The sequence below is a fragment of the Erinaceus europaeus genome, chromosome 13, assembly GCF_950295315.1.
Source record: "Erinaceus europaeus chromosome 13, mEriEur2.1, whole genome shotgun sequence".
In the NCBI taxonomy this organism is placed as follows: domain Eukaryota; kingdom Metazoa; phylum Chordata; class Mammalia; order Eulipotyphla; family Erinaceidae; genus Erinaceus; species Erinaceus europaeus.
Window position 1 is genome coordinate 80,389,202 of NC_080174.1, and position 12,899 is coordinate 80,402,100.

The 12,899-nt window shown below is 40.1% G+C and overlaps 1 protein-coding gene across 3 annotated transcripts in view; it reads right to left on the reverse strand.

The window, feature by feature from the left end:
* The window catches only part of PATJ (PATJ crumbs cell polarity complex component), a 161,639-nt gene that overhangs the window by 19,740 nt on the left and 129,000 nt on the right, over positions 1–12,899 (reverse strand). For 2 of the 3 annotated variants that reach the window (XM_060206314.1, XM_060206313.1), the window contains 2 exons: positions 5,883–6,092; positions 1,926–2,042 (listed from right to left, as the gene is read on the reverse strand). In XM_060206314.1, the coding sequence (XP_060062297.1) occupies positions 1,926–2,042; positions 5,883–6,092 (327 nt within the window). The remainder of the gene's footprint in view (positions 1–1,925; positions 2,043–5,882; positions 6,093–12,899) is intronic. The other variant, XM_060206315.1, reaches the window with a different exon arrangement.

The window sequence follows — 12,899 nt, forward strand, 5'->3', positions numbered from 1 at the left end:
AGTCATACGGGTAACAGAAACTTTGTTGAATTTGCAAGTGATGACTGAGTTTGCTGACCCTGTGATCAAACTCTGAGAGATCTCAGGGTTCTGGGTGCTATGAAGCCAGATTCCTTCTGTGAGAACAATAACATCCCAGAATTTAAATCACTCTCACTGAGCATAACCCAATGTGGATTCCCGAGACGACCCTTTCCCCCCCACCCCACCCCCTGTTGTGCTTACTTGCATCTCTGTAATAAAGCATTTTAAATGGATACAGGATGCCAAAGCTGTACTCTGTCTGTTTATGATGGATGCATTTAGAAGACATATTTGAACATGTCACACTGTTAGGACATTTTAACAAAACAAACAAACAAAACAACAACAACAAAAAAATATATATATATACCGATACTAAAAATGGCTAACACAGAGATTCATAACAAACTTGAGACACTTGTTAACTGATTATGCAAAAATAATATCACCAAACGTTTTTTATCAAAGAAACTAAAACAATGTGTTAACTACAAAGAGGAAAATTAGCCCAATTCATCGACCTGCCAACGCCCATGTTCGGTGGGGAAGCAATTACAGAAGCCAGACCTTCCACCTTCTGCACCCCACAATGACCCTGGGTCCATGCTCCCAGAGGGATAGAGAATGGGAAAGCTATCAGGGGAGCGGATGGGATACGGAGTTCTGGGGGTGGGAACTGTGTGGAAATGTACCCCTATTGTCCTATAGTCCTGTCAATATTTCCATTTTATAAATAAAAAAAATTAAATAATAAAATAGGATAAATAATAGGAAAGCTTCCAATGGAAGGGGTGAAATGGAGAACTCTGGTGGTGGGAACTATACCCCTCTTATCCAACAGACATATAGTTCTTTAAATTAAATAAAATATATATATATAAAGAAGCAAAAAGAAAACACTTGAATAAACTTTCCAAGATTAACATTTATAGTAAGGATTTACTAAGTTCTTTGTTTACAAAGCATTCAATAAGAAGTTCTATATAGTTGCTGTGTTTTACAGCATTCTAAATGTAAGTCTGCTTTAATAAACATGGGATGGGAGATAGATTGCATAATGGCTATGCAAACAGACTCTCATGCCTGAAGCTTCAAAGTTCCAGATTCGATTCCCCACATCACCATCAGACAGAGCTGAGCAGTGCTCTGGAAGAAAAAAGAAAGAAAGAGAAAGAAAAGGGAAGAAAAGAGAATTGTCAAAATCTCTTTAGGACCCAGGTTCAAGCCCCCAGTCCCCACCTATAAGGGGAAAGTTTTTTTAAATGAAGGTGTCACAGTTGGAGGTCTCTCTATCTCTTTCTCTCCATCATCTCCCTTCTCTCTCAATTTCTGGCTGTTTCTATCCATTGAATAAATAAAGGTTAAAAAATTAATATCAAAAAATATATATTCCACCAAAAAAATTACAAAGAATATATTAGTTACATAAAGAAATATTTGTTTTTTTTCAAAATGTCTTACATCTGGCCTATGTCGTTTATGATACAAATGGGGGGGGGGGGAATAAGTTTAAAAACTAAAGAGAGGAGAGGCTGGGTGATGGTGTACTGGGTTGAGTACACACATTTACCTAGGTTCTAACACGCGCTCTCCACCTGCAGGGATGACACTTCATGAATAGTGAAGCAGGTCTGCAGGGGTTTCTCTTTTCCTCTCTCCCTCTCTATCTCCTCCTCCCCTCTCAAATTCTCTCTGTCCTATCAAATAAAAGAGAAAGAAAAGTAAATAAACAAAGGTAGGAATAACGTAATTTGCACCCTTTAGTCAAGAGCATGAGACCGACCGTTTCTTAACGGAAACTTTAGATTACAGAAAATTATTCAAATGGTAAATAAAGTTGTCTTAACGGAAACTTTAGATTACAGAAAATTATTCAAATGGTAAATAAAGTTGTTAAATACCTTTGGTGCTTCAAGTATTAAAGATGAGTTTATAACATGACTTGCTAGGGAAAGTTCAGCCTTGTCTTCATTGTGATTTGAATGTAAAATATAATGACTTTCTTCCTCTTTATCTTCCTGAAAATAAAAGCACTTTCACTTTAATTATGTAAGCATGGCTGAAGAAATTATTGTTTTTTTTGTCAAAAGTGAATCTGTTTTATTTGAAATATAAGCACCATGTAACTTCATTTTATATTAGATAGAGGCAGAGAGGAAGAGGAGAAAGAGAAGGGGGTTTGTAGGGAGAGGGAGGGAAGGATCAAGGGAGGGAGGGATGGAGGGAGAGAGAGGGAGGGAGAGGAAGAGGGAGCGGGAGAGAGAGAACAGAACGAAAGCTTTGTTCAATGTGGTGGTAGCTGTGCTCAAACCTGGGTTGCACATATGAGAAAGGGGTGCATATCCAAAGAAGCTATTTTGTAGGACTAATTCTCATTTTTCTACTAAAAGCAAGCACACAGTAAAATCGATGCAAATTGTTTCATTAGAGTGAATTCCTTAATAGTTAAATAAAAGAAAGCCATATTCAGGTCAAAGTTTCTTAAAACTTTTCCAATTACCACCTAGCAGAAAAAGACCACTTTCCCAGGCAAAGACCTAACATTAATATCTGACAAAAAGAAAACAAAAAAATTTTTTTTTCCATTCTTCTACTTCTTGTTTCTTTGGCAGGTCAAATAATTAAATTTACTCAAGGAGGATTAATGAAAAAAATATTTAATTTCACATATACTTGAGGCCCCTGAAATTTGTGGTCCAGAAAAATGACCAAAGCATAAAGTTTTGGCCTATGTTTAGATAAAAAAAAAACAAAACTGTGAAGATGAAATGATTTGAGCTTCCTTTATAGATTAGTAAAGACAACACAATTTGTGTAAGCGGTCTCTTCTGCCCTAGGTTGCTTGTCTCTGGTTATGAAGAAACCTACTACCCCAGGGGGACTGGGTGGTGGCACACGTGGTGGAATGCACACATTATAGTGTACAAGGGCCCAGGTTCAAATCCCCAGTCCCCACCCTGCAGGTGGGGGGCAGGGGGGGGAGCTTTGCAAGTGGTGAAGCAGTGATGCAGATGTCTTACTCTGTCTCCCCATCCCGTTCAGCTTTTCTGTCTCTAAAAATCAGTCAATCATTAAAGTATTAGAAAGAAAGAGAGAGAAAGAAGAAAGGAAGGAGAGAGAGAGAGAGACTGAGGGAGAGAGACTGAGGGAGAGAGAGACTGAGGGAGAGAGAGAGAGACTGAGGGAGAGAGAGAGAGAAACAGAAACCTGCCATCACAGGAAGGATTTTCCTTCACACAAGAAACTCATTTCCAGGGAGTCCCACGGTGGCACAGCGGGTTAAGCGCACCCAGCACAAAGAAATTCATTTCCGTGGGGGGGGGGGGGGGCGGGCAATAGCACAGTGGGTTAAGTGCACATGGTGCAATGTTCAAGGACAGGCGTAAGGATACTGGTTCAAGCCTTCGGCTCCCCACCTGCAGGGGAGTCGCTTCACAGGCGGTGAAGCCGGTCTGCAGGTGTCTATCTTTCTCTCCTCCTCTCTGTCTTCCCTTCCTCTCTCATCCAACAACAACAACAACAATGATAAAAACAACAAGGTCAACAAAAAAAGGGGAAAAATTAGCTTCTAGGGGCAGTGGATTCATAGTGCAGTCACCGAGCCCCAGCAATAACCTTGGAGGCAAAAAGAAAGAAAGAAATTCACTTCCTGATTTCAAGGACAAAAGACCAAAAGAAAAAAGAAAAAAAAAAAAAAAAAAGCTATCAGTTTTCTTTTTCCACTAACCATTTATTAAATTACTTTGGTTCAGAATAATCAAAATGCAAATGTGGCATTTTGGGAAGAGACTTGTCCTGAATTTAAGAAATATACAAATATATTTGGTGATATTTGAAAACCCAGTTGACTCTCAATCAGAAGAGGCACAGTAATTCTTCGGCTTACAAGCTCAATGTCTGTCCCAGATGACTGAGCTACTCAGTCTGTGGTGAATATTTTGTATGCTTTGTATTAGCACTGTTTTATTTGTTAGCAATAACACAATGTTTATTACTGCATTCTTTGTATTAGCATGTAATATTAGTATGGGTATTTATATAAAAATAACAGTACCCCAAAGGAGTTGAAAAAATTCTAAATGTAGGGAGTTGGGCGGTAGCACAGCGGGTTAAGTGCACGTGGTGCAAGGACCAGCGTAAGGATCCCGGTTCGAGCCCCCGGCTCCCCACCTACAGGGGAGTCACTTCACAAGCGGTGAAGCAGGTCTGCAGGTGTCTGTCTTTCTCTCCCCCTCTGTCTTCCCCTCCTCTCTCCATTTCTCCCTGTCCTATCCAACAACAACGACATCAATTACAACAACAATAAAACAACAAGGACAACAAAAAGGAAATTAATTAATTTAAAAAAATTCAAAATTTATTTATGATACAAATTCTCAATCAAGTCTGCAAAATGGACATGTACTGCAGCATAATTAAGGGCATACATGCCAAACCCACAGCAAACGACTTCCGCTCAGCTGTGAGATACCTGAAAGCTAGTCCTCTAAGATCAGAAACAGAGTAAGGAGGCTCACTCTCATAACTTCTGTTCAACATAATATTGGACCTACCCAGAGCAACTGCATAAGGAACAGAGCCTAAACTGAAAAGGAAGATGCGAACCGTCAGTAAGTAAGTTGTATTCACAGGGCTGCGTACAACAGGGCCTGGGCTCAACTGCAGTACTACAGCCAGATGACTGGCTTCCCAGTAAAAGAAGGAAAGGGAAAAAGAAAGCAAGGTAAGGAGAGGGAGGGGAGGGGTCAGGGCAGGGGAAGCCAGGAGGGCAGGAGGGGAAGCGGAGAGAAAGAGAGAGAAAAAGGAGCTCAGTGGTAGCACACCTGGTTGAAAGCACATACTACAGTGCGCAAGGTCTCAGGTTTGAGCCCCTGGTCCCCACCTGCAGAGGGAAAGCTTCACACGTGGTCAAGCAGGGCTGCAGGTGTCAATCTCTCTCTCCCTCCTTACCTCCCACTCCCCTCCGATTTCTCTCTGTCCTACTGAATAAAACAGAAGGGGGAAAAAATGACAAAAATATAGAAAAGTGGGAGTAGTAGGACTAGTAATGGGGAAATTAACATCTACGTAACAATATGTTTGGGGCCAGGCGGTGGCACACCCAGTTCAACACACACGTTACAGTGCACAAGGACCCAGGTTCAAGCCCCTGGCCCCCACCTGCAGGGGGGAAGCTTTACAAGCCATGAAGCAGTGCTGCAGGTATCTCTATTTCTCCCTCTCTATCGTTCCCTTCCTTAGTTTCTCTTGGCTCTAGCCAATAAATAAACAAATAAGAAATATATATATATATTTTTTTTTTCTTTACCTCCAGGGTTATTGCTAGGGCTCTGTGCCTGCACTATGAATCCACTGCTCCTGCAACCATTTTTTTTTCCTGTTACGGTTGTTATTGTTGCTGGACAGGACAGAAATTGAGAGAGGAGGGAAAAACAGAGACCCCTGCAGACCTGAGAGAAAGAGAGACGAGAGAAAGGAGAGAGAGGAGAGAAAGACAATCACCTGCAGACCCGCTTCACCGCTTGTGAAGTGACTCCCCTGCAGGTGGGGAGCCGGGGGCTCAAACCGGGACCCTTACGTGGGTCCTTGTGCTTCGCACTGTGTCCCCTTAACCTGGTGCACCACCACTCGGCCCCCAGACAACAATATGCTAAACACATAATGTAATCTTTAATCCCCAGACAGCTATATACATCTTGCTTTTTGATTCTGTAAGCCAAGGACCTTAAGGAATCTTCACCTGGAGCCACAGTGAGCAGTGGGGCAGGGTTTCCAGTCCCGGTGTATTTATTTATTTACGCAAGATGTATGTTCTTGCTATTGTTCCTTTAGCATCACTTCCAAAGCTCAACACTTACCACCAATGGCTTACAGATGCCAAGGCGCACAGTGCCAGGTGGCACTGCTTTCAGCACTTCCACGGCTTCAGCAAGAGCGATGTTGTCCAAACTGTACTCGTTGACTGAGACCAGGCGGTCTCCAGGTAGCAGTTCTCCTGCTCTTTCTGCGACACCATCTGCCACCAGGGAACGGATTACAATCACTGATTTCGTGGCATCTAAGGGGTCCTGAAGATCAAACAGAGGTGGATGAGAACGCAGGAACTAAATGCTTACCCTTAAGACAGTTCATGTTGACTCGTGAAAGTCACTTGACTTCTTTTGTAACGTTTTTATTTAATGTTATTATTTTATTGATTTATTATTGGATAGAGATAGAAATTGAGAGGGGATTGGGAGATAGAGAGGGAGAGAGACAGAGAGACACCTGCAGCTCTACTTCACCACTTGTGAAGCTTTCCCCCTGCAGGTGGGGACCAGGGACTTGAACCCGGGTCCTTATACACTGTAGCGAGTGCAGTGCATTTAACCAGGTGTGTCACCGCCTGGCATTATTTGACTTCTTACTTCATGTGTCTCGCATTCTGGTGCTATTATTTCAAAGAGTCTAAAATCTATGAAAATATCTTTGCACAGTCACATAATCTGTATCGAGGACATCATCTTAACAATTGCAGTTGTATGTCTGAGCGCCCAATACACACACATTTTTTAAATAAATAAAAAAACATAGACATTCGTAAATATCATTTACTTGTTAGGAAAGAAAGAAAAATAGTGAGAGAGGTGGGGAAGAGGGAAAGGGGAGAGAAAGTGAAACAGACCACAGTTCACTACTGCTGTAAGATAGTGGTGAGATCAAACCTAGAGCATCTGGGTTCCCCCAGGCATTACACACACAATTTAAGAAAACTTTTGGTGACACACTGAGTGGGACCATGAGATGTCTGGGACTGGCTGTGTGAGATTATCTGACATCCCTCAAATACGGTCATGTTATGTATCAAAGACCAGTCCATTTATTATTGGTTTGGGGCACTAAGCAAAATGTAACACAAATGTAAAACAGAAAATGTTAACCCAACTGCTGTAGCTTACAAGAAAAGGACGGGATTCAGAACTCTGGTGGTGGGGACAGTGCAGAGTTGTATCCCTGTTAACTTGTAATTTTGTAAACTAATATTAAATGACCAATAAAAAAGAGACAAATTAGAAAGAAAGAAAGAAAGAAAAGAAAAATGCTAGTTCATTTAATGTTATTTCAACAATATAGAATCTTCTTTAAGTTTAAAAACGACATGGAAAGTATTGACTATTGTATTTCTATTTCAAAAGTATACTTTAGGGCAGGGGGGGCAGATAGCATAATGGTTATGTTAAGAGATGCTCATGCCTAAGGCTCCAAAGTCCCAAATTCAATCCCCTGCACCAGCATAAAGCCAGAGCTGAGCTGAGCAGTGCTCTGGTGTTAAAAAAAAAAAAAAAAAAGAAATATATTACATAAAATTCTAGGATGGTATAGGTGCTCCCAAGAGAGAACTAAGTTCGTACATAGAAATGAGTGTGACCCGGGAGTCAGATGGTAGTGCAGCGGGTTAAGCACACGTGGTGTGAAGCCCAAGGACCAGCTTAAGGATCCTGGTTCGAGCCCCCGGATCCCCACCTTCAGGGGAGTCGCTTCACAGGCGGTGAAGCAGGTCTGCATGTGTCTTATCTTTCTCTCCCCCTCTCTGTCATCCCCTCCTCTCTCTATTTCTCTCTGTCTTATCCAACAACGACGACATCAATATTAACTACAACAATAAAACAACAAGGGCAACAAAAGGGAATAAATAAATATTAAAAAAAAAGAGAGAGATGAGTGTGACCTACAAAAAAAAAAAAAAAAAAAAGGAAATATATGGGAAAAATCCCTTAATTTAGCGGAGTCCATAAACAACAAAGCCTACAACCAACATCAAACTCAATGGTGAGAAATTGGAAGCATTTCCTCTCAGATCAGGTACTAGACAGGCTGCCCACCATCACCACTACTATTCAACATAGTGTTGGCAATTTTTGCCATAGCAATCAGGCAGGAGAAAGGAATTAAAGGGAGACAGATTGGAAGAGAAGAAATCAAACTCTCCCTATTTGCAGATGACATGATAGTATACATAGAAAAAAAAAAAAAAAACTAAGGAGTCCAGTAGGAAGCTCCTGGAACTATTTTAAGCAATAAAATGTGGCCAATACGCAAACATTTCTCCTCTATGGAGAGGCCCCGTATTTCTTTTCATTGGGCAGTAAAGATATTGCTGGCATCCAATAAATACATTTGATTGATAAAGATCAATTTATTAACACCTACTAGTATGTATTCTTTTAGCCAAAGGACGTGTGATCTATAGCACTTACGATGTGTCAAGTTCTGTTTTTTTTTTTTTTTTTTTTTTGAGTGCCTGGCAATTGTTAATTCATTCAAATCTTTACAATGCTTCCAGGGTATGGGAACATTTATGGTCTGCGTATTATAGAGGAGGAAACTAAGGCTCAGAAAAATAAAGTAACTTGCCACAAGACCACTTAGTTGGTAAGTAACTGGCAGAGCCAGGGTTAAACCCAACCAACTAATTTCTATGGCATTATACTTAAACATTCCACTTTGTCACTTGTTCCATATAAAAACAAAAAATTTTGGAAACAGAGTCCTAAGTGGAAAAGGTATTCACAAGGATGTCTTGTGGTTGGGCAGATATTCTTAATGTGGACTATGGAGAAGGTACATGGTATTATTACTAAGCTCAAATGTAGCAAGGGAGAAAAAACATTAAATCACAATCATAACAGTCTTTGCTTTGGCTTGTCAGTCTTGCTTCTATTGTTTCATTATGTATATACTGTTCCCCCAAAGCAAGAGGCTATAATATGGACCTTCTCCTGCTATTAGCTGCTACAAACCCTTTCAGAAACAAGAGAAATACCATCACATTCTGTGTGAGTATTATGACACTGTGGAAAGGAACCACGTGACAATCTGCCAAGTTTCAGGCTACGTCTGGTTGAAGCGACTGGTGGGGCTCTTTTGACATTCCCTCATTCAGATTTCTATACCTCTGTGTTGCAGACCTCAACTTTCATTTTTAAGTACTGTATGAAATTTTAACCAAATTTACCATACTTCAATCAACTAAGGATACACAGCTAATCTTACAATTGCCCTCAAACATACCTCATCCTACTCCCCTTAACTAAGCTTGCTTTTCTATTCCAAAGTAAAAACAACAACAACAAAAACCACGGTAAATTTTTAGCATGCCCTGATGTAGAACAGCAATTTTATGAAGAGACTGAAAACAAAACTAGTCATGGGAACTCATTAACAAAGAGCATAGTGTTAAACTGTAATTACACCGATATTTTCAAGTAGAGGGAGCTATTGCATAGGAAGAGAACAGAAACGATTTTTTTTTAAGTACTGTGGTATATCAGCAGGCAATCAGTGCAGTAATATAAAAGAGCTGTCTATTTTGTCACTGGCAACCATGAATCACAACACACTCTTCATTCTGAAATATGAAACTATTACATTTTAAGTTTGACACACTAATAAATAAGCTGTGCAATTATGTCCTTCATTTAGGATGTCAGCTTTTGATTAAAGGCTTTTTTATTGGGGGGGGGGAGGGAAACTATATAATAGCCTATTCCTCTCATGAAATGCCCAGAAAGCTGCTACCAGTATTTCATATTAATAATTACTCAACTTTCATAGAGGAAATTGCAATGGTAAAATACACCAAAAGCAAAATAAATGAGTTCACTAGGTTGGTAGGAGCAATCTGAAGGTTTGTAGAACATTAAATGAAGGGTACTGTAATTTTTTTTTTTTAACTTCAACAGGTGAGTGAGTTCTCAAGGTATAACAAGCTGAACGGATAATAAGACACATTTCAAAGGAAGATTAGCAAGGAAGTAATGGAAATGTAAAGATGAACAGATTACCTTTAATATAGAGAAGTCATCATGAGCACTAATTGACACAAAGCATAGTCTACTTTAAACCGCAAAGTAGCACCAGGTGTGTGTAGTTACTAAAACTTATTCAGGCCTGGATCGCCAGTCATCTTGAAACACTACATATAACCGACCGACCACCCCATTCTTACAGAGGAGAATCCAATGGCAGTTTCTTTGTCCCTTAGCAAAGAAAACAAAACCAAATCCCCAATTTCTGGTGGTGTCCCACTGTGTGCAATTGTCTGTGATCCTTTTTTTCTCATTGTATGATTTCCTGCACGGCCAAATGATGTTGCAGGAAATGCAAAACAAGTTGTTTTCTTTCAGAGCCATCACATGTAACAGCCACTGGAGGGAAAAAGTAGCTGCCTACCAGGGTGGAGGCTGTCTTGAAGACATTGTATCTCTCCCAGTTCCAGCCACCCCCCCCCTCCCCACCTGCAGGAGAGTCATTTCACAGGCGGTAAAGCAAGTCTGCAGGTGTCTGTCTTTCTCTCCCCCTGTCTTTTCCTCCTCTCTCCATTTCTCTCTGTCCTATCCAGCAACAAAGACATCAATAACTACAACACTAAAACAACAAGGGCAACAAAAGGGAATAAATAATTTTTTTTTTAAAGTGCCAGCACCGAGCTCCACTGCTAGCCTTGGAAGCAAAAAAAAAGACATCATATCCCAAGAGTGTCTAATAATCTGACCTGATTCTCACTGTTTCTCCTAAGAATGGAGTTTTTTTTTTTTTAATTCAGTCCACAATACCATGTCTGTGTCATAGCAAACAAAAAGTTATAGAGATAATTCTCAAGACCTCTACCCAAACCACAGGCACCACACATAGATTTTTAAAGCCTCCATTAACTTTCTGGATTTCCAAAAAAAGGCTACATTTCTTGTTTTGGTAAATAACACTGCAAGGGACATTGTCAAATACAATGACTCGAGATATTGGCTTAGACTGAATAGTCAACAGAGGGCACTAAAGACCAGTCACAGAACACAGGAAACACTATTTTACTATGTAAGCTATTCATCTCTTCTGAATATGTTTCCCTGTTAGAAAAAGGAAAAAAAGAAAAACAACCTTATATTGCTATACATATTCTAACAGCATCCCATATGTTCCCATTAACTCAACTACTTATGAAAGTTGTTTCCTGTAGTTCTTATAAATATTATCAAACTCTTAAACTCAATTAACAACAGCCAACTTTTCCCCAAAGTTTATACAAGAAGACAGGAGATCTGACCTAAATCCTGTGCTTCACTGGTTAACTATGAAACTCCAAAAGACACAACTACCGTGTCTCACAAGCAAATAAAGTCACTATACCTACATGTAGAAAAGTAGATATAGGGCAGGGGTAGATGGCATAATGGTTATGCAAACAGACTGTCATGCCTGAGGCTTCTAAATCCGAGGTTCAATCCCCATGCACCACCATAAAGCAGAGCTAATCAGTGCTCTGGTTAAAAAAAAAAAAAATGTTTTTTCTTGGTTTAAGGACTTTTTGTATCATCACTCTTTATTCTTCGAGACTACATACCCGCACTTAAAAGCAACATGTGCCACTGTTTTATACATATTTTTTAATGATTCATTACAATGAAGAATGAGGGACGATACATCTTTTGGTTTTCACATTTAACTAATGTAATACTGATATGTAACATACCTATTATAAATGCAATTTTGAAATGACACTTTAAGGGTCAGGTGCTAACATTCCTGAAAAAGCTCTTATTACAAATGGCAGGGAACCAGGTTCTCTCCCCACCCCTATCCCCAGTCCCCAGCTACAACAGGGAAGTTCCAGGAGTGGTGAAGCTGGTATCTGTCTCGCTCCCCCCAAATCCATCTCAATTTCTCTCTCTTTTTTAAAAAATATTTATTTATTTATTCCCTTTTGTTGCCCTTGTTTTATTGTTGTAGTTATTATTGTTGTTGTTGGATAGGACAGAGAGAAATGGAGAGAGGAGGGGAAGACAGAGAGGAGGAGAGAAAGATAGACACCTGCAGACCTGCTTCACCGCCTGTGAAGCGACTCCCCTGCAGGTGGGGAGCCGGGGTTCGAACCAGGATCCTTGTGCTTTGCGCCACCTGAGCTTAACCCGCTGCGCTACAGCCCGACTCCCCAATTTCTCTATATTTTATCAAATAAAATGAAAAAAGGAAAAGGAAGAAAAGAAGGAAAAGGAGAAGAAGAACAAAAGAGAAAGAAAGAAAAAGAGAAAGAAGTGGTCCAGGAGGTGGCGCAGTGGATAAAGCATTGTACTCTCAAGCATGAGGACCTGAGCAATCCTCAGCAACACATGTGGAGTGATGTCTGGTTCGTTCTCTCTCTATCCTCCTATCTTTCTCATGAATAAATTTGAAATAAAATCTTTTTTAAAAAGAGAGAGAGAGAGAAAGGCTTCCTTAATGGGTTCACTGTATAGGCACCAAGCCCTAGCAATAACTCCAGTGGCCAAAAAAAAAAAAAGGGAGTCGGGCGGTAGCGCAGTGGATTAAGCGCATGTGGCACAAAGCACAAGGACCGGCATAAGGATCCCAGTTTGAGCCTCTGGCTCCCCACCTGCAGGGGAGTCGCTTCACAGGCGGTGAAGCAGGTCTGCAGGTGTCTGTCTTTCTCTCCCCCTCTCTGTCTTCCCCTCCTCTCTCCATTTCTCTCTGTCCTATCCAACAACAACAATCATCACTACAATCATAAAACAGCAAGGGCAACAACTATTTTTTAATTGAATTAAATATTAAAATTAAATTAATTAAAATTAATTTAATTAATTAAAATTAAATTTAAATTAAAAGATCTTTTAAAAGAAGCAACATTTTAGAGATGTCTGGAAAATCGGCACATAGAGTATTTTTTTTATATGTTCCAGTGATTACTCTTATCTACTAAGACACTTTAAGATTGCATTTTATATATGGTTTGTCTTTTCATGCAATCATAAGGATTTTTTTTCGATCACTTGATTGTGTGTCCCAGGAGGCAGTTCAGCAGATAAAACACAGAACATGAGGTCTTCCACCTCAACATG